General features: G+C 42.1%; 1 protein-coding gene across 1 annotated transcript in view; it reads left to right on the top strand.

Annotated features, from left to right (window-relative positions):
* Window positions 1-22,350, top strand: part of PTPRK (protein tyrosine phosphatase receptor type K) — a 332,596-nt gene that overhangs the window by 266,061 nt on the left and 44,185 nt on the right. Inside the window, 2 exon segments of the mRNA XM_033143751.1 lie at window positions 1,951-2,224; window positions 5,243-5,279. Coding sequence (XP_032999642.1) covers window positions 1,951-2,224; window positions 5,243-5,279 — 311 coding nt within the window.

The following is a 22,350-nucleotide window of genomic DNA, read 5'->3' as shown; positions in this document are numbered from 1 at the left end:
TGCCTCCCTAAAAGATAATGAATGTTTGTAACTCCTCCCTTGAATGAAACCTTGGTTTCATGTTAAAACACAAATTGAATCATAAATAAATGAAACATTTCATGCGCACGCTTCACCCTGCTTCCGCTCTTCCCTCGGGCTTTATTCTTCTAAAGTGGCCAGATATTGGAATTGACAAGTTTACTGATCTCCTGGCATTTTGGAGAGCAAAAGTCTTGTCATTTGTTTTGTGCTGGCAGCGCTTGAGAAAGGAGTGACAGTGTCTGCAGAAGCAAGCATTAAGGTGCCCATTGTTCCCAAGAGGGAAAGCCAATGGCTTATGCAAAAACTTAGATTGTAACGCATTACTGCCTAGATTCTTAAGGGAGGGAATGAATAAAGCATGTATTTTTCAACACCTTTTCATGTGAGAGTATATGGAAAAGAAAATTAGGGATTGTCTCCAACTAAGCCTAGTTTGAGTGGGTCTTCTCTGAGTATGACTTGGTTGGATATCACCCTAATGTAATAAGCTTCCCCGTCTTTCTCCCCCCCCCCTTTACTCCAGTTTGTCCCCACTGCTTCTCGTTGCTTGAGGTCACGCTCACTTTGCTTTTTGCTACCTTAGCAGAGCTTACCAGGGGCAGGGGTAGTGAACCTGTGACTCTCTGGATGTTGTTGGGATTCCTAGCAGCCCAAGCCAACGTGGCTGCTCATCAGGTTTGATGGGAGTTGGAGTGGTGAGCATCTGCAACAGAGCATTAGAAGCAACTAAAAATGTCCCTTAAACCTACATGAATCCCAACTAGCTCGAATGATTTCTATACGACATTGCATGTGGACCTCCATCTTTTTGCATATGGTCCCATTTTATTTTATTTCATTGTGGGAGTCAGGGGAGGAAGAGGTTTTGACGTACCATACTTGAAAATGCCGTGGTTCTTTTTGAAACGGGAGCTCAATTCAACTTTGTCCTTTATGGCACTTTCTAACAGAACATCCAAGTGGTGATTATCAATTAGTCTAACGTTTCAGTTGTTTGCCTCTTTCCTCTATAGGGAAAAGAAGAGCTATAATTACATTCTCTGGTAAAATGAGATTTTTATGAGGAATGACCAAGAGCTGTCATTGCAAGGAAGGTATTGGCAAGTTTAGGCTGAAGTTTGTTTTGGGGGTTAGCTTCCCTCCCTCCCCCCCCATCCTTTTTTATTTTATTTTAATAGGCTAGATGCCATCTGCTCTACCAATTTGTAACGTTTTTGTCAGTGGCAACTGTAGGGAAAGGAGTCAGACTATTTGGAGGGAGTGGACAGATTTCCGTCCATCTGTGCTTGTATTACAGGATGTCACTTATACTTTAGATCTGCATAGCTGTGAGCCAAGTTAGATGCCACAGCAAGGTCAAAAGGTGGAGATGCCTGTCGACACGCTTCTGTCTCTAGTAATATGACAACAGCAAATTGGTGCTTCAGGCATTGCTTGGAGGCTGACACAACGGGCCTTGAAGCCGAGCTTTCTATAATATCCTTTCAAAGGCAAATGCTGACTTCAAATGCTGTGAATTATCAAGCAGAAGGATTAATCTATTAAAAATGTCTGTGCTTAATGTAAGATCCAGTCCTGGTCTGCTTAATAGTTCAAAGTCTCCATCAGTGATGAGAAAGGCTTTCCTGTTCCATTAGATCTTTTGGGGAAGGGAGGCTGGGAGCGACGTTGCTGTGAAAATAAAGGAGAGAGCTGAAATTAAAATTAGGAGAAATAAAATGACCACCTTCCACTCGGGGGCTATTGCTGAATATGATTTGGTTATGGGAAGCCTAAGCTGCCATTTTTAAACCTGCTTCTCTTCTCGACTTGCACTCCTGAGCTGAGTGTGGTACTCTTTGGCGCACATAGTTACGTGATAGAGTGTTGTGTGCTGTCAGTCTGGCATCCTCTTATAAGTCATGTTTTTCTCTTGGCTTTTAACAGCGCCTATCAGATTGTTGTTGAAGAGCTGCATCCTCATCGGACAAAACGAGAAACAGGTGCAATGGACTGCTACCAGATTCCTGTCACATATCAAAATGCTCTGAGCAGTGGCTCGCCATATTATTTTGCTGCAGAATTGCCACCTGGTAACCTTCCTGAACCAGCTCCTTTCACGGTTGGTGATAACAGAACTTACCAAGGCTTCTGGAACCCACCGTTGGCTCCCCGTAAAGGATATAACATCTACTTCCAAGCCATGAGCAGTGTTGAGAAGGTAGGCACCTCCCTGAATTTTCTTCTGGGGGGGGGGGAATCAGATCTGTTGCTGGAGGTTATTTGGACTATCAGGCCAAGGCCTTGGTCCAGAAAGATCTTCATGACACAGACAACTAGCTTGCACATGAGCAGCACTGAGCTTTTGACTTGTTCCTTTCATACAGCAATTCCTCCACCCAGGTATGCACAGTAAACAAATTTCGATTTCCCTAGCTTATATCAAAAGAGGTTTGTTGAGCAGCATGCAGACTTGTCGGAGGGGTGGTGGAGAGGAGTCGAAAGTCACATTTGCTTTTATTTCTTGAAAACATTTTGATCCTGTCTTTCCAAACCAAGGTAGCTAACTGCAGTAAAATAAAATTATCACACACACACACACACACACACACACACCCCTCCCTCCTGCTAAACAGAGAGCAGCAAAGTTTAAAGCAGCAACCTAAATGCACCCAGTGAAACAGCTTCTGTGTATAGACCTAGACTCATGTCCAGAGGTTGCTCAATATGTTTTTGTTCCTGGTGTGAAAAATTCAAATGACGCACCGCACATTATGGGTGAACAATATCACCTAAATAGACAGTTTGCTTCCCTTTAGCGGTATCTCTGTATCTGCCACCAGAGGCAGGGCTATCTCACCCTGCCTAGAGCATCTGGATGTAGGCCAAAGTTGTTGGGTTCTTTGGTTTGTTATTGCAAACCCTTTCTGTGGTTTCCATTTTCAAACGGCATGGCTCTGTGCCATTCATATTCCACACACCATTTCCTCCACAGCAACTATTACCGTTTGAAAATTTAGTAAGTTTCTTTGGGGCAGCAGCGTCGGTAAAATAAATTTTCAACCGTGTATGTTTCCACATTCCAAGGAAAATAATGCCCCTCCTACTGTTCTCAGTGCCCAGGTAGTGCAGGAGATTAAATTGCTTCAGGATAAACAAAACCCAGCTTGCTCAGCAGGCCTAATAAAGCAGTGCCCCCACATGCCGAACATCAAATAAGAAAAAAACAAGTTTGTTTTTAAAAGCCCCTGTAACTCCCATAGCAGCTACATGTTTGTGAAAAGCATCAGTACACAGGTTTGCTTCCAAATTGCTTGACCACTGTGCTGGTAGGAAAGGTATGGCTGCAGATCGCCATTGCTATTTCCTCCCCATTTGATACCTTGACACCATACAGCACTGCTTCTATTTCAGTATGCATATTGATAGAGAACAAAGCAACAGGAAGTTAAATACTGCAGGCAGCTCTAGGTGTGAAAAGCAACATGACTTGATAAACCCCATGCTGCTGCCACTGAATCATTTTCCTTTTGTAAACTGAAATATGAGACGGGAAGGGGAGGAAGTGGCATTTAGAACAGTGGCAGAGATATTTAAATCTTCAATTTGAGAATTAAGTATAGTCTTGTATGAAATCTCTGTCTCCTGGTTATAGTGCCCCAGTAGCAGATGGCTGAGGCACAAGGAGGTGGAGAGGAGGGATTTGGGGGAGATTGCACCTAGACTGATAGGCTTCGGGAAGGTTAATCTGCTTTCAAAGAAACCAAGTGATTTCTACCCTGCCATTTGGATTTCAGCTGCAGCTAGTAATGAAGAGATCACAGCTATCAATGACTTTGCCTTTGAGGCTGTAGAATGAAGCCTTGCCTAATGTCTATAATTATAAGAATTAGCTGTTTATCATAGCAAGATGAGGAAATGTCACAGCTTGCGAATTTGTGTGCTAGAATAGCTGTGGAACTGGAGGGTTTTCCTGATGGGAGAAACTCACGTAGGTTTTTTAAAAATAAAAATGGATAATTTTAGAATAATTGCATTCTGATATTAGGAAATCAAGTTTGCAAATGAAGCTGGAGGTAAAAAGATTGTCAGGAAATCTGAGAGGCCCTATCTAAGTATTCATTATGTGCCACTATAAAATAGATGTTTTATTAAATCCCATGCTGGTGGCACATGACCTAGCTTTAAACATGGTTTACAGTCTATGCTGGAAGGGGAACTTTCTTCCACATGTGGTGGGAAAATGAAATAATACATAACTTTCAGCTTGATGCCTTAGACTTGATGAGTTTTGTCACAGGCTCCAACATTCCCCTACATCTAGCCCACATTTTGCTACAGTTTGTTATTATATTTATAGACCACTTTTGGGAGGGGTATCCAAGCAGCGTACAAGTCCAACTGCATATCAAATATGACTAAAACACACAGACCAAATGAAAAACAAGTACACATATTACCATCATTAAAAACAGAGATAAAAATCAATAAAGCATGAAAACAATGCAATCAATCAAGTGTCTAGATTGGCTTGCTGAAACAGAGAAGTTTTCAACAGGCTTTTGAAGCTGTAAGAACATCAGAAGAGGTTGCTGGATCAGGCCAATGGCTCGTCTAGTCCAGCATCTTGTACTCCTAGGAGGTCAACAAGTACCGATGGGAAGGCTGAAGGTCGGAGCTGACCCCAACAGCACTCTCTCTACCTGAAATTCTCAGCATCTGGTACTGTTGACATGAGGCAGCATAGCAAAAAATACCCGCTTAATGTCAACAGTACAGTGAAAGCGCCTGCTCGACACGGACATACAGAGATACATCCTTCCTTCTTACCCTTCCTGTACTTTTCAGTGGCTCGTTAATAGCGTAGGATTCTCTCATTGCTGAGAAGACTGCAAAGAAAACTAACGTTGCCATGGGTGAACCTAAACTAGAAGCCTTTCTGCTTACCTGGAGTCAATTCACTGAGTGTGCGAGAGATCTTGATAGATTAGAAGCCCAGCCTGTAAAAGCTATATACATATATATATGAAAGGAATTTCAGGCCCTTACTTAGCTCTGCAGTATACTTTCATTATCAAAAGTGTTTAGCATGCCATGCCTTATTCATTGTATATGTAAGTAGTTCATAAGTAGTTTCAAAAAAGAAGTGTGTTTGCACAGTGACCTAACTAACTTTCACTGAATTTACCAAGCTACTGGTGCTAATTGCATTTTTTTCTCCCATTTTTCTTCTTAACAGGAGACCAAAACTCAGTGTGTTCGAATCGCTACCAAAGGTAAGAGGTTTTCCCCCTCTGAACTTTGATAACTTACTTGGAGTTTATTCAGTGTGACGATTCTGTTGCTGTGAATTTGTACTTGGAGCTCAGATATAGTGCCAGTAAATGTTTGGGATCCTCTTGACATCTAAATATGTGACAGAGTGGAGCCTCCTAGATGCTTTGGTTTCTGTTTTTGAGGAGAAGGAGAGGTACTTATTGGTGGAAAAAAGAACTGGCATGTTAGAAAACATGTTTCTCAGGGTTGGCAGGTTCCATTTCTTGTGATGAGCTGGAGAATTAGGCAGCTGTGTAACTTCTAAGAGAGAAATTATTTGCGGCAGCAGGACAGCACTGCAGTGTGGTATAACATGACAGTTTGTGATGTTCCCCTGTCATTTTGGTTCCATCTTAAGCTAGTATAAGCACCAGGACAGTACTGCGTTTTTCTGCTCTTGTGAGGGCTGATCATGTAGCTATTTCTTGTTTTAAATGGCTTTTTTTAAAAAATAAGAATGGAAAACGGAATAACATGTGGATCTAAAGCAAATGGATAGCTCACTGGCAGGTTAATTTCAGTTTCTCCTTATACAACAGCTTAATTTTTAAAAGTTGCATCTTCAGATAAAAACTTAGAACTCGTGGTCTCGTCTTCTGCTCTGTGTTTACAGCATCATTACTGAGTTCACTTTATAGAATGATTAGACAGAATTAGATGCTGCATTCAAGCAGAAAAAACATGGAGGAGTACTATTAAATAATCAAATAGTACTTGTCACATCTTGGTGTGCACTCATTCTATGCATTTGTAGATATAATCAGCAACTGTCTCCAGGAAAAGAGCAAAGTATTCCAGATTTGCTGACAGAGATGAGACAGATTTCTAGAATAAATGCTTAAGGAAGGGTAGCTTCTTGTGTAACCAGTGTACTTTTTTTTTTTACTATAACTTCAAAGTTATAGTAAACTCCTGTATGTGAGCATGTTTTTAAGTTAGTATTCATTACCCTTTCTTCTGCAACCAGTTGCAACAATCATTTCTGTCCTGTATCGGACTCTACAGCCACAGTAGGTGGCTTCCAGCACTTTGGCTTCACCTTCAAAGGCCCACTCCTCTATTTAGTCTCCTGAGATGGATGGATGCCAGCCAACCTTACAAAAACCCTGGGTTGTTATTCAGTATTACTATAGCCAGTTGCCAGTGAAGGTGTGTTCCTAAAGTAAGATTCAAACGACACCACAGAAATCCCAGCTCACTGTCCACTAAGTTACACCAGCTTTTATTTGGAAAGTGAGCTGGTTCAGACGTATCATGGCTTAGATGTGAAAGAGCCTTGTGCACATATTCACACATGCAGCTCCTCACTCATTGGACATTTGGCTTCCGAAAAGCGTCCACAAACTGGAACACTTACTTTCGGGTTTGCAGCATTCAGGAGCCAATTTGTTCGGGAAGCCAAGCCATTCAGTACCAAGGTACCACTGCATTGGTTTTTAGATCCAGATAGGATCATCGAAATGTATTGACTTGAAGCATTAGCCACCCACCGCAACCATCATGTGAAAGATTCTGTTGTGAAGGCTATAAAACAAACAACCAAGTCATCATCTTGGACTTGTATAATGCCATAATCTTGTCCAGAGGAAAGCATTGCTGATGTCCAGATACAGTACAAATGTGGGATAGCAGCATGTTGCCACCTCTGTATTCGGGTTTTACAGATAAGACAAAAAAAAAAAAAACACCTTTCCTTTTCAGTTTAATGGCTTGGAACTGGAAAGAGTCAGAGTCAAATCCAAATTCCACTTCCCATGCCAAACTCACAAGGTAACCTGGTTGTAATGCCTATCTCCTAACCTAATACATCATACGGGGTTATTTTGAGGATACAGTACAGAGAAGTGACGAGGTATAAACATGATAAAAAATGGGTGGTTTTTAGTTACAATAACACTTTCCTGCAGAGACTCCAAACCTTTCAGTATAAGAGTTTGCAGCGAAGTGCATTTATTTATTTATTTATTTATTTATTTAGGAGAAAAAAAATTCATAGCAAGCTGCTCTTGGCAATTCAGGTTCCTTTCTATGGACACTACGGCAAATTTTAAATTACTTAATACCTCTGAGGCTTGGAGCATTGCCCAGAGTGGGAAAATGAAATCAAATTATTCTGATAAACACATCACATAATCACAAGCAATAAAGAGCAAGGACCAGAAATCACTTTGCAGGCTACTTTGGCAACTTTCCCAAACCTCTGCAATAGGCTTGTTCCCTTCTCTAATACAATTACAAGCCTGTCTGTCAGCCAGCGGTGAGCCACTTAATGTTTCCAGAAACTCTAATTGCATACATTTTAAGGGTGGTTACATATAAACACAGAAGTAATTTTATGTCTTGGGCCCTTCCCCAAAATGCTTCTTTTTTTTTTTGGTCACTGTTGTACATATTTAAGTGTAGCTCAGAACCTAGACCTGTTTCATAAGACACGCTGCATGTTGACAGAGTGAAATAACTTCCCAAAGAAGTTTTCATATGGAACAGTTTTTTAAATAATACAGAGAGATATTGGTGACACTCAGCATGAATGGATACCCTTGTTTTTAAAACATGCATGGTTTTTGAAAAGGCACAATTCCTGTGTAAAATCTAAATCATTTTCAAGCCCAAACAAAAGCAATAGGACCTACTTTTCACATGCTGTTGCAATATGTGCATAGGAAAGGAACAAGGAGACTGGGGTAGCTGTTTGACAGAGGACAGGTCCTCTGTTTTAAAAGAGTCTCTGTTTGAATGCCTCTCGAACCAAGTCCATAGATAAAGAACTGCCCACAAACTAATTATTTATTTATTTATTATTATTTATACCCCACCCATCTGGCTGGGCTTCCCCAGCCACTCTGGGTGGCTTTCAACAATACATTAAAATACAATAATCTTTAAAGCCTCCCTAAACAGGGCTACCTTCAGATGTCTTCTAAAGTCTGGTAGTTGTTTTTCTCTTTGACATCTGGTGGGAGGGCGTTCCAGAGGGGGGGTGCCACTACTGAGAAGGCCCTCTGCCTGGTTCCCTGTAACCTCATCTCTTGCAGGGAGGGAACTGCCAGAAGGCCCTTGACCTCAGTGTCTGGGCAGAATGATTGGGGTGGAGACGCTCCTTCAGGTATACTGGACCGAGGTCGTCTAGGGCTTTAAAGGTCAGCACTAACACTTTGAATTGTGCTCAGAAACGTACTGGGACCCAATGTAGATCTTTCAAGACTTGTGTTAATGTGGTCTCGGCGTCCGCTCCCAGTCACCAGTCTAGCTGCCGCATTCTGGATTAGTTGTAGTTTCCGGGTCACCTTTCAAAGGTAGCCCCACATAAAGCGCATTGCAGTAATCCAAGTGAGAGATAACTAGAGCATGCACCACTCTAGCGAGACAGTCCACAGGCAGGTAGGGTCTCAGCCTGCATACCAGATGGAGCTGGTAGACAGCTGCCCTGGATACAGAATTAACCTGCGCCTCCATGGACAGCTGTGAGTCCAAAATGACTCCCAGGCTGCACACCTGGTCCTTCAGGGGCGCCGTTACCCCATTCAGGACCAGGGATTCCTCCACACCTACCACCTCCTGTCCCCCCAAAATAGTACTTCTGTCTTGTCAGGATTCAGCCTGACAGCATGACTGCCTGGACAGTAGACAGCAAGCACATGGGTTGCAGTCTTTCTCACTCAACACATACATTAGCTATACATTTGGTTACAACAAAAAGAAGAGCAAACAAACAGGCAACAACATCTCCCACAAATATACAATCCACAATGCACTAATAAACACTTAAATGAAGCAATCAGGGAACCATCATAGAAATAAACAACTAGCCAAGCATAAAGATAAGGGAGGAATTAATTTAGTCAGTCTATAATATTACTCCATAAAGCCTCATGAGTTGATAGAGGAAACCAATCATGTTATTTGACTGAAATATATTTAATAAAACAAACCATTTCCCACAAAACACTTTTTAAATCCTTGAATTTTTCCTTTCTCTGAGTTGACAAGTACATTTTCCCATGAAGGTGACATCTGTTCCTGTTATTATGGATACTTTTCAGTTTGTGCAGTCAGTGGATGTAGACGGAATCCTTGAAGGAGTGGGGTCAACGTGCTTAACTCTTTCATTTCTGGGCAAATAATAATAATAATAATATTTATACCCCGCCCATCTGACTGGGTTTCCCCAACCACTCTGGGCGGCTCCCAACAGAATAAAAACAGAATAAAACATTAAATAATAAAACTTCCCTAAAAGAGGATCTGGAGTAGGACCAGCCAAACAAGTGGGAGAAATGGCGAATATGTCCTTAAGAGAGTGTGTGGTGCCTATGAAGGAAGGAAGCAGTGGCATTTTTTAAACATCAGTAAAAGAATAGGCAGAATGAGTAGATGCACTGAAATGCTGAGTTCAACTCTGTTTTGAGTTGAAAAACACATTCGACAGTTTTCACTGTTAGTCTCATGGAACACCTCAATGTGTACTATGGCCTACAGTTTAAGAAACAACTACCATAGCTTCTTTTAAGAATGAAAGGCGAAAGAAGAAGAATGGAAACCATGGCATTTTTTTTTATCAGGATGTAGATCATGGATGGCGCTGTGGGTTAAACCACAGAGCCTAGGGCTTGCCGATCAGAAGGTTGGCAGTTCGAATCCCCGCGATGGAGTGAGCTCCTGTTGCTCAGTCCCAGCTCCTGCCCACCTAGCAGTTTGAAAGCACGTCAAAGTGCAAGTAGATAAATAGGTACCACTCCAGCGGGAAGGTAAAATGCGTTTCCGTGCGCTTCTCTGGTTCACCAGAAGCGGCTTTGTCATGCTGGCCACATGACCCAGAAGCTGTACACCAGCTCCCTCGGCCAGTAACGCGAGATGAGCGCTGCAACCCCAGAGTCGGACACAACTGGACCTAATGGTCAGGGGTCCCTTTACCTTTACCTAGATTGCTCCACATTAGACCAATACATGTGGCCATTAGTTCTGAAGCTACATTTTTTTGTTCTGAGGCTGCAGTAGGAGCTCTCCAAGCCAGGGCAGTTCAACATGCAACCCGTGGCAACATTTAACACACACACACACCAAACTTGCGCTGCCTTCCCACAGCCAGGTAAGTGAAGTGCTGGGCTTTGGGAAGGAGGTGTGAGGGCTCTGACAGGGGCCTAGAGTTCTCCACCCTTCTTCTCAAAGCCTAGTTACCTCTTTTCCAGCTTTGAGGTGAAGGTGGGAGAGCTGTAGGACCCTGCCAAAGCCTCGCACCTCCTTACCAAAGCTCAGCATCTCACTTACCTGGCTTTGGGAGGGGTTAAATTTTGGTCTTGCTCCCCACCCCCCACACAACAAGACAGTGTGCGGCCCACAAGTTCCATGTCAAAGTACTCTTGCAGCCCACTTGATTTGAAAAATTGGACCGCCCTGCTCCAAGAATACTCTGAAAAAAATCGCATTTTTATGACATAGGGAGATCTACACTGTTCTTTGTAGTATCTGTTGGGCACCATATTAGTTCTGTTTGCAGTAAACTGTGTCCTATTCTTTAGTCTGCTTCGCAATTCATTTTTTTATGAGGTTCCCTGAAACTTTATTGGTTTGCATCCCTGCAACCGTTTGTGCCTTTATTGGAACATAGTAAGCTGCCTGATACTGAGTTACACCATCAGGCCATGTAGATCGGTATTGCTTACACAGGTTGGCAGAAGTTGCCCATGGTTTCAGGCAGAGGCATCTCCCAGCCCTACCTAGATGTCAGGGATTGAACCTGAGACCTTCTACACACAGAGCAGAGGCTCTACCACTCAGCTATGGCACTTTCAAAATAGGCCTGACAGTAATGTTGTCAGTCAGGCTGTGTCTCTTATTTATGAAAGTACTTTTAATGAAGTTAGCACTAATCCTGAAATTATATGATATTTCTTATCTGCTAGCTGTATAATTGGGCTGTGTAATTGCACACTTCTCAGTGAATTGTGCAAAAAGATCATCAGAGGAGTGGAGAAGCAGGTTTGTAAATACCTGATAAAGAGACTTCTATTAGAAATTAGGTTTTGAGATACACGTTCTCAACTTACTTTCAGTGTGGTTAAACATCTTTGAAGGCTAGTGTCAGTTTTCCCACAGGATATATAAAATATTGATGCACACTTTTATGTACATTGTGACATGCCTTCTAGTGTGTTTCCCAGAAGAATAATATTCTTTGTGGATTTGTTTGTATTCAAAGAGCATCTACTTGAAACCAGATTTGTTTTTTATGCTCCCTAGTGGGAGTTGTTTACTAAAAATAAATAGCAAGTTTCGTTTCCTGTATGCACTACATTTGTATTTAACCAGTTAGATACACAGGTGGTATTAAGTGTCACACTAAGTTACAGATTACATGGAATAGCTGACATACAGCTATAAGGTGACAGTTAATGTACATGGAATTCTCCTGACTGGAATGGCTTTGCCGTTGATTTAGCTTGAGAAATGAATGAAGATCCATGATAAGAAATTCCATCCTTCATATTGACAATCATCACATATTTGTGTAGGGATTGAAAAATAACAATCACTTCTTTTTAAAATAGTTGAGTCACATGTGTGAAATGTGAATGAGTGAATCATTGGGCCAGTTTGTATAGGCAGGGTAAATACAGGGTATTTACTTGGACTGTGTATAAACTGCATAGTCTTACCTTGGTTCTCAAACAGATTGTGTTCCGGGAGTCTGTTTGACTCCTGGAACCGTTCAAAAACCAAGGCACAGCTTCTGATTGGCTGCAGGAGCATCCTGTAGCCAATTGGAAGCCACAGAAGTCATGCCAAACGTTCAGCTTCCGAAAATTATTCAAAAACCGGAACACTCACTTCTGGGTTTCGATTGTTTGGGAGCTGATTTGTTCAGGAGCCAAGGCATTTGAGATCCAAGGTACAACTGTACACTGAAAGCCTTGGGGCTATGTTCATGGCACCTGAAGCTAGTATGAATAAACTTAAATGATATTTCTTTCTCTCGTTTCTCTTTAATAGTATTAGACTATGAATGGGTCTTTGGTTTAATTCAAGCCTGAGCAGCATGAGGATTACACCCAACCATGTGCATATTTCATCTCTTTGTGCGCTTTATCGTGATGATACAAATTTATAAATCTTTAATGCTCTTAATGCTACCCATATGTCGTGTAGAAATCCCCAGAAATCTGCAAAACTGGGAATCAAGAAGATACTAATAGGCTCAGAAAGCTGAATGCAGTCCTAAACCATTCAAGCAGCTAAAGATTTGTCAACCACAATCCTAATACTCCTGTCCTCTAACATAACAAATGCTGGCTTCTCCAACTCATCCCATTATATCCTGGGTATCTTAAATCATTTTACCGACCGCTTCCTCTCACTGCCCGCCCTCCCCCTTCTCAATCCAGCTCCTAGATTGAAAGTGTAGCTGTGGCATCTGTGCTATTGCCCCAAGTGCTCTCCGTATGTGCTACAATCAGCAACGCTTTTTCTTAGATTTATGCTTCTGGGCATATGGACAACTGGAAGTCATTTAGCAACACAACAACATCCTCATTTCTTTAATATATTATCCTTATCCACAAGCTTCAGTTTCGAAAGCTGTCGGTGTCTCCCTTTTTTGAGCCTACATCTATGAGGATATATTTTTTAATGTGATGTCAAAAGTGGCGTTGAATGTAATCAAAAGTACATTCATAAACAGAAAAGTGTTTATAACTGGCTAAATGTTGCAGTGGGAAGAAAAGAAGCCAGTAATTAATTATTCTAGTGACGAGAAGGTATGCTTCCCATTAAAACTTTTCATCTACACAGAGCTGCTAATACTGGTCTGTTTACTAGTTGAAGGCAGTCCCCCCCTTTTTTTCTTTAGAGCCACATTTCAAATCCAGAGGATTTACATGTATGCGCCATTAGTAGTTTTTACACAACTTTAATCTTCTTCAATGCAATTTAAACTTCCATTATTTTATCCTTTGTTTGGTAGATTTATGTTAAAGTGGAGGGATTTCATGTTGTTTTCATTGCTGATTTTAAATTGCATTCTTCAAAGCACTATAGGCCAGTTGCAAACATTCCCTTCCTTGGCAAGTGGTTGTTAGCCAGTTCTAGGTCCTTTCTAGATCAAAAGCAGGGTAACAGCTTTGGTTATCCTGTGATAGCGAGTTCTCCTTCATGGAGAGCACGTGTTGCGGTGGGGACTAACAAGACACTCCTCTGTTGCTGGGCGGGATCGGAAAGATGGCCAAGGCATGTGATTGGGTTATGCGGGTTGTTGGGGGGATTTTTATGTTGCAATGTTTGATGGACAGCCCAGAGGCTATATATTCACTGGGCACGCAGCGTGAGCCCCTCTTCGCTGCGTGCATTGGATCACCCGCCCTCCCTCCCTATAACTTAGGCTTGTGCGTTGACCTTGCTATGCCTGTCATGGGGTCATTTGCTTTTGGGGCAGGGGCCTGGTAGGAATTTTTCCATCTGGCTGATTGGCTGGTGCCATTTGGTTTTCGCCTACTGCGTAGCAATTAGTCACATTGGTTAAAATTGGTTGGTGGAGGGGAAGTGGTTGGCTGTGCCTGCCCCTCCAATGCTGCTGCTGCGCAGGGAATTCCATTAAAGGAATCCAGGGGCTCACCATGCTTTTGTCCATACCCCCTGGCCAGGGGCTGGGGCCACGCAAGAGCCCCTGGGAACATTAGGGGAGAGGCGAGGGCCAGACCCCAGACCCCCATTCTCTCCCCAAAGTTTTTTCCCTTTACTGTCTTCCGCTAAGCGGGCGGATGTCAGTCTGTCCCCAGGCGGGGACAGATAGTCAGAACCAATGCCTAAGCAACCACTCACATTTTGTATTTTAATAAAGTTGTGTCCAAAATTATGCCCAAAACCTTAAACTTAAATTTCTGTCTGAAGTGTATGTTATTTGAAGGGTGGCATGGGGACCTTGATACACAAATGGTATTTGCCGAGAGAGGGTGAAGGAGAATGCATCTCACTTGATTTGCTTGACCTCTCAGCTGCTTTCATTACTATCAACCATAGTATCTTTCTAGATAGGCAATCTGAGTTTGGGATTCAAGGTCCTACACTGTAATGGTTCTGCTCTTACTGGGTGGCCAGTTTCAGAAGGAGGTGCCGGATGAGTGCTCTGCCCATTGATACAAATGCCTGTTCAAACTCCCAAGCTGTTTAACATCTACATGAAACTGTGGAGAGACATCCAGAAGAATTGGACTGACTGATGTTACCCATCTCTATCTCTTCTTTTCATTTAATCCCAGTGAGGCAATGGGTGCCTAGGTGCACTAGTGGACTGGATGAGAGCCAACAGACTGAGACTCAGTCCAGATAATATTGAGGTGCTTTGTTCCCCCACCCCTCAGCTGTGTGGTGTTCGGGCTTTTTTGCAGGAAGTTGCATTCACAATAAATGATTAGGTTTGCAGTTCAGAGATGCTAATAGCTCCAGCATTGTCAGTGGAGACATTCAAAGATCTTCATATGCAAATATACAGTCAACTCACAACTTAAACACATTAAACTTGTGCACTCACAGCTTTACACGCTTCGTGGCCAGCCAGCTGTGATGGCACAAATGAAACACACACAAGACAGAGAGCTTAAAAGCTCTTCCCATGCTGGGTTTTCCTGCTGTGGAGAGAGTTTTTAAGATCTATGCCAGGCATAGGCAAACTCCGGCCCTCCAGATGTTTGGGGCTACAATTCCCATCATCCCTGACCACTGGTTCTGTTAGCTAGGGATGATGGGAATTGTAGTCCCAAACATCTGGAGGGCCGGAGTTTGCCTATGCCTGATCTATGCCTTGCTTTACCAGGCTCTGGGAAGCTCCCATGGGACATGTCCCAGAGCTTGTAAGCAAGGCAGAGAGCTTAAAAGCTCTCTACCTTGCATGTGGGGTGAGACCCACTTGATAAACTGGCTCCAGAAAGGTAGGGATGGTTATGCGGGGACATTTACAGGGTTGATTTGGCTGCACACAATTTCACCTATATGTGCAATCCCCGCAACCTAATCCCAGCACAAATTGTGAGTCATCTGTATTGCAACACTGATTTTGGCCAGAAATATATATATTTTTCTATATTGTGATCTGACAGCCATTCAGGCTGGATGACTCCTTAGGCCAAAATGCTAGTTTTTCTATGCATTATATCTGTGTTCCATTTTGGTGTGGTAAGCTCACCATGATGTGACTATTCAAAATAAATGTCAAGGCTTATTCCATGAGAAATTTCAATAATCACCATAGAATCATAGAGTTGGAAGAGATCACAAGGGCCATCCAGCCCAACCCCCTGCCAAGCAGGAAACACCATCAAAGCATTCCTGACATATGGCTGTCAAGCCTCTGCTTAAAGTCCTCCAAAGAAGTAGACTCCACCACACTCCTGGAAGCTAACTACTCCACGAACTACTGGAAGCTAAAATTTCAAAGTTTATATTACATCTGTGGGCTCTTATGAACAGCCTGCAAAATAAAAAATTTTAAAAAAATGGGAACGCAAAACTTGTGGCATTACCATTTCAAAAGTGAATGTGAGAACTGAGCTATACTTCCAAAGTAGGACCACATTATTCTCCATTTACAGTGACTCTAGGATACAGAAACTAACCATGAGGAGCCACAGCCAGTATAGACTGGGCATATTTTTAGAATCTATTTGTCACATTCATCCATTGCATGTTTAGATCCACACCTAAAAAGGATAAATGCATAAAGAAGCAAGTCTCTATCCCATCCTTGAAAACGGCCATTTTAAGTAGGAAACTGCAATGGAAGCCTGTACTTCCAACATATGTTGTATGACATATTATCTATAAGAAATGCCTCAAAGTCATAATCAAACTCTGATAATACATGTTTTATTACTGCCCATCTCAGGCATCCACCTTGTTTTGAAAGCTTCTGAGTAAGAATTATTCATCTTGATTATTTGAAATAATGATATGTAGGATTCCGTAGTATGAAGAAAACATTTTGCTTTTTTTGTTTTTGTTTTCTTCAGCACTCTCTGAGGAAAACTTCCTGCAGTTATTTATACAGTAGATGTTGAATGTGCAGTAACTAAATTTCCATTATGGAAGTGTTTTGCAGAGCCTGAAGTAATAGTTCCATTTGTTTTCTTCGTGTTATCCCATTTTCCTATTTTTCCTCTTAATTTAATCTTTCATCTTCACATAATTCATCACACTTCATTAGTTCCCTCAGAGAACAAGCTATTTTCCCCCTTGCACTAGCTCCAGTAAATAGGATGAAAATTAGATTTTTCGTACCTATCACATCCAAGCTTTTCCACTGTCCTGTGGAACTGACTGCATCCCCTCTGCAACGAATCAATCTTCTGTGGCGAAGTTAATGGATGACTTCCCAATTGCTTTATGTTAGTCTAATCAGATTTGCTATCTCTATCCATCAAGCTGCCTTTTTCGATTCTTTCAAAACTCTCCTAAATATGCCCTCCTCCTGTGAAGCAGTTCTTGGACCATCAATAGCTTCACTATATATATATTTTATAATGCACTCTGTTATCATTCACGCTACCATAATTGTAACTTTTTAATGCTTACGGCCCTGGAATCCATCTTTGAATTGAAGAAGAAGGAGGCGAAAACTGCCACATAAATAAATACTATGCAAATCCCCACTGTTTAGTACACACTGCCACATTTTTAATAGCTCTCCTGCTTTACATACTGTAGTTGGCAGACCATTTGTTTAGCCAGGGAGCATGCAACTTTAGCATTTGGAGGTTGGTGTTTCTTGATTCACAGTGCATTGCCTTCTTCATTGTTGGCCTGGAAGTTACCCTAACTTCATAGTTTACAAGTGTTCATCCAAGTAGACTGCTTTTGCGAGCTCTTCATCCTAGTCTCCCCCACCACCACGCACACACCTCTTTCTCTGTACCACCTTGAACTCTTTGACCCACCCCTAGAATCCTAAGCCCCGCTTGATTACTGTGCCTTACAGCTGCTAATATGACCCCTTGCCCTTTGATTGATTTAGAGCTTGTAGTTTGTACTTCAGCTCTCCAGGTGTAAAATTCAGTGTTTCTCCTTGCCTTGCCCTTTCCTTCACCCTGTTCTCCAATTATTGGAACAGTTGTTCAGCAACTACCTACCTGTGACCTAGTTGTGACCTACCGTCGAGACCACCTACCAGGAACTTGTGCTTAGGGAAGAACTAGAAGGAAAATGTGAGAACCGCCGTCCTCAATGTTAATTAAGACCGAATGGAAATGTTGGCTTGTTTTTATTGTTTCTAGGAGCTGTACAACATTTTTGAAAAGACAAAATGCAATTGCTGTCTGCAAAATTACAATCCAGTAGGCATGACAGAAAAGGAAGAAAGGGCTGCAAGAGAATGAACAAAAAATAAAATACAGGGTTGTATTTGACATAGCACTAAGGTCCACATAGCTCAATTGGTTAGAGAGCATGATGCTGATAATGCCAAGGTTGCAAGTTCAATCCCCGTATGGGACAGCTGCATATTCATGCATTGCAGGGAGTTGGACTAGATGATCCTCAGGGTCCCTTCCAACTATGCAGTTCTATGATTCTATTAGATGGTTCCATCAGCACAAGCATGTCTTCTTGTCTGATGGAACCATCTCCCCTCTCCCTGCTGTTTTTTTTGGGGGGGGTTCTCTACAGTTGTAGGGACGTGGGTGGCGCTGTGGTTTAAACCACAGAGCCTAGGGTTTGCCAATCAAAAGGTTGGTAGTTCAAATCCCTGCAACGGGGTGAGCTCCCGTTGTTTGGTCCCAGCTCCCGCCAACCTAGCAGTTCGAAAGCACATCAAGTGCAAGTAGATAAATAGGTACCGCTATGGCGGGAAGGTAAATGGCGTTTCCGTGCGCTGCTCTGGTTCACCAGAAGCGGCTTTGTCATGCTGGCCACGACCCAGAAGCTGTCTGTGGACAAACGCCAGCTCCCTCAGCCAGTAAAGCGAGATGAGTGCCACAAACCCAGAGTCGTCCACGACTGGACCTAATGGTCTGGGGTACCTTTACCTTTACAGTTGTCTACAAAGGAAATTTGGAGAGGGCACAGAAGGGCACCTGAGCAGAGGCAGGGGAGACTCGTTGCACTAGCAGGAATCCATTTGCTGGCTTCTACTAGTTCAACAAGTTAGTTGAATACAACCCCAGTTTCTGACCACTCATTCGCTTATTCAAGCATCAACTAAGATCCTGTTCAGTGGCTTCTCTCTGTTATGTAGTTGAAAACCAAGGTCTGTTATTTGATTATTGATGTAAACCTCCAAAATGTATTTTGTACAGTATGGGTAAGTTTTTACCTCTATCTTCAGCACATTTTTTTTTAATTTTATTGCTATGGCTAGTGGCTGATGCAAATAAAGATTCTCCTGATCTGACTAAGGTGAGGTCAAGCTGATTTCTGTATCTGAAATAATACTCAAAATACTCAAAATTGTGAATTAACCTAATTAACCTAATGATTATTGTCTATGGTTGGTTGGTTTTAGTTTTTTTATAAAAAAAGTATAAGTTTTTGTACTTTCAACATACCCTGGGACCTTATAGTGAAGGGTAGGTAAGAAATCTTAATAAACCACCACCACCACCATTATCTAATATTACCTAACTAATTATTGGAATTATTTTGACAGTACAGTTTACATTAATACATGAAATGTTAACTTCCAGCAAGAATATGTGAGAGGAACACAGTTCATGCACAGCAATAGCTAGCACAAAAAAATTGAAAGCCAGATTTCAGTCAGCTGAGAGCTTTAATTAGTGTGGGAATTGGATAAGGTTATAGAATATGACAGTGTTATAGGAAGCAAATGAGTGGTGATCACCGGGGATGATTAGAGAGTTGGCAGTGATAAAATGGCAGGGTTTACATGTCTCTTTATCTGACAATCAAGCCATGGAGGAAGCCCAGTTTGAATACAGTGGTACCTCTGGTTACGAACTTAATTCGTTCTGGAGGTGCGATCTTAACCTGAAACCGCTGTTAACCTGAGGTACCACTTTAGTTGATGGGCCCTCCTGCTGCTGCTGCGCCACCAGCGCGTGATTTCTGTTCTCATCCTGGGAAAGAGTTTGGTTCATCACATGCTACCCTGGTTTACACGGTAATATGTAGGAGCAACACTTCTTGAAAACTACTGTAAAAACATACCCAGTATTTGTGATTTGCAGAGGCTGTCGTGCACATATCAGTTGCACATCTTCAAGCTAGGATTGCCACCTTTGGTCGGGCAAACTAAAGGACAGGTTGGTAGCGTGGGGGGAAGTTGAGGGGCTAAAAATTACTTTCCCTGATGCAGAAATGACTTCAAAGCAATCCATTACAGTGTCACACAGGGTTTACATTATTCAATGAAAACAACAACAAAAGCACTATGATTTACAACTGTAATAAAAATATGCACCTCTGCCTGTTCAACAACTCTCTTTCCCAATCCCTCCCTGCTTTCCATCAGTCGGCCGGACCAGGCCTGTGCAAACCTCCGTCTCCAACCCACTTGCTCTGCCCATGTAAAACCTCATTTCCCCAGCTCTCCACTAGGGCTATGCAAACCCCTTCACTTGCTCTCCGAGTCCGACCCACCCCCTTTGCCCATGCAATAACTCTCTCTCTCCTCTGCACCAGACCAGCCCCCTGCAAACCCCCCTCTCTCACTCTCCAACCCACTTGCTGCTCTCCCCCCCCCCCCGCTGCCCATGGAAAACCTGAGACTCCACCATAGCAGGCCCATGTTACATCACTCTCCACAACCCACCCTTTGCCCATGAAAAAACTTCCTCTCTCAAACTCCTCCTCCCGGCCCCACCCCACCCTCTGCCTGCGTTCTGTGATAACTCCTGCTCTCACTCTTGGCTCTTTTCCTCATGAACCCACCCTCTGCCCACAGAAAGTCCCACTCAGGCTTTCACTCTCCTCCTCCCAACAGACCCACCCTCTGCCCACAAAGTTTTGAGGGAGAGGAGCTCAAATATGTTTAAAATGTGTCCCGTTTCAAGTCCAAACAGGACAGGGGACACTTTCCTCCAAAAATGGTGGACATATTTTTCTAGGGACTGGTGGCAACCCTACCCTCAGCTCATCCCCATAAATCACCTCAGAGAGCCAGTGGTATCTTTATCTCACCATGGAAGTAACTTGAAGCCGATCTTTCTGTGTGTCACTGTAGAATAAGTGTGTTTAGGACTGCAGTCTAAGGAATTGAATTTTGCTGTTACAGAAAGTCACTTGGATTCTGTTCTTAAATTTCTCTATTTTTTTTAACCACAGCTCTCAAAATGTGATCATGCCTATAAGTGGCCACTCAGATCTTAAGCAAATCCTATTGATATAAGGCATAATTATTGTGTGTGTGTGTTAGTGTTACTATAAATTAAGTATTGTGTATTTAAAAAGACAAAAACACCCAGAAAGTAAGGAATTGGGTCTCTGATTGTTGATCAGCTTATATGTTTCAAACACCAGAGAAGATGTGATCATTCTGTATTTTCAAATTTAAAGAATATGGGTATTCATAGAGACATCCTCCTAGGTTTGATGTAATAGAATTACTGTCATCTCATAAATGAGGACATGTTGTGTCCTCATTTTAATCAGATCACAACTGGTTAAAATCCTAATATCTAGATTTAAAGTGCAAAAGCTGTTTTTGGAATCTGGCTCACTGGGAACCACTCTGAAAATTATAGTTCTATTTAATATAGCTCGCTCTTTTTTTTTTTTTTTTTTTTGCTCCTTTTTCCCTTTAAAGGCAATATGGAAAATTAGAAACATATTACTATCTGAATCTCAAGGTCCCTCAGAACTACATCTAAACAAAAAATTAGCAGGAAACAGCTAATACATGTTGATACAAGTTTTTATTGGTATAACCACTCTAGCTTTAAATATAATCTTATATTACTATACAAATAGTTATTGCTTAGAAGTTTCCTTATTCGCCTTCTACACGTTCCTAATCCCTTTGTTCACTGCCCCATGCCAACATTTCCCACCATCTAACACTGAGTTTGAATGCTAGGAAGTCTTGTTATTGATGTATCTTTCATCAGTAGGCCGTATCCAGTGCTACTGCTCTGCTTCTACAACAGACCTCAAAATCTGGTCCAGAGAGTTGGAGGACCCTCTGCAGCAAATTTGGGGACATTGAGCAGAGAGGAAGGAGAAGTAGGATACAACTGAATGCCCAGCATTTTCACCCACATGCCAGGAAGACACTGCCCTTCTTAATTCTTCTTGATCTCTTGGTGGCTTTTGATACCATTGAGAGTGCTATTCTTCTGGACCAGCTGTCCAAGTAGGATGGGCAGTACTGCTTTGTGGTGGTTCTATTCCTACCTGGATTGCTGTCTTCAAAGCTTGGTGCTCATGGTGGTGTTTGGCTCCAGAGAGCCTTCACTGTGAGGTGTTGCAGGGTTCGGATTTATCCCCCATACTGCTCTAACATCTACATGAAACTGCTGAATGGGGTCATCCAGAGTTTTGGGGCATGCTGTCACATTATGCTGATGATATGCAGCTCTGCTTTTTTATACCTGCAGGTTCAACAGTACATGTGCTAGCTCACTGTGTGGCCTCAGTAATGAGAACCAATAAAGTGAAGCTGAATACAGATAAGACTGAGGCACTCTTATTCATATATTTTGTTTTAGTAGTTCAATTCTTACATTGTAAGTCACTTTGAGGCAGTTTTGTGTTGATGATAGATAGATAGATGATATAGATGATAGATAGATAGATAGATAGATAGATAGATAGATAGATAGATAGATAGATAGATAGATAGATAGATAGATAGATAGATATAACCAGCCTAAACCTGAGGGTCTCTTGGGTTATTTAGTGATATATAAAATAACTGAATTGTTGGCATTGCAGTGGGCAGATGGTTATGGTGCAGTGGACAAATTCATGATGTAATTGCTATGAAGCCTTTTTCCAAATGTGATATATGAAGCTCTTTTCTAAAAAGGATGCCTTGCAGGTGATGAGCAATGTGTTAAATCAAATATGTCAGAATGATTTCTAGAAGAGACT

Source organism: Lacerta agilis, chromosome 3 (genome assembly GCF_009819535.1).
Source record: "Lacerta agilis isolate rLacAgi1 chromosome 3, rLacAgi1.pri, whole genome shotgun sequence".
Classification (NCBI taxonomy): Eukaryota; Metazoa; Chordata; class Lepidosauria; order Squamata; family Lacertidae; genus Lacerta; species Lacerta agilis.
Note: the sequence above shows the minus strand (reverse complement) of the source record. Positions and strands in the feature narration are given on the sequence as shown.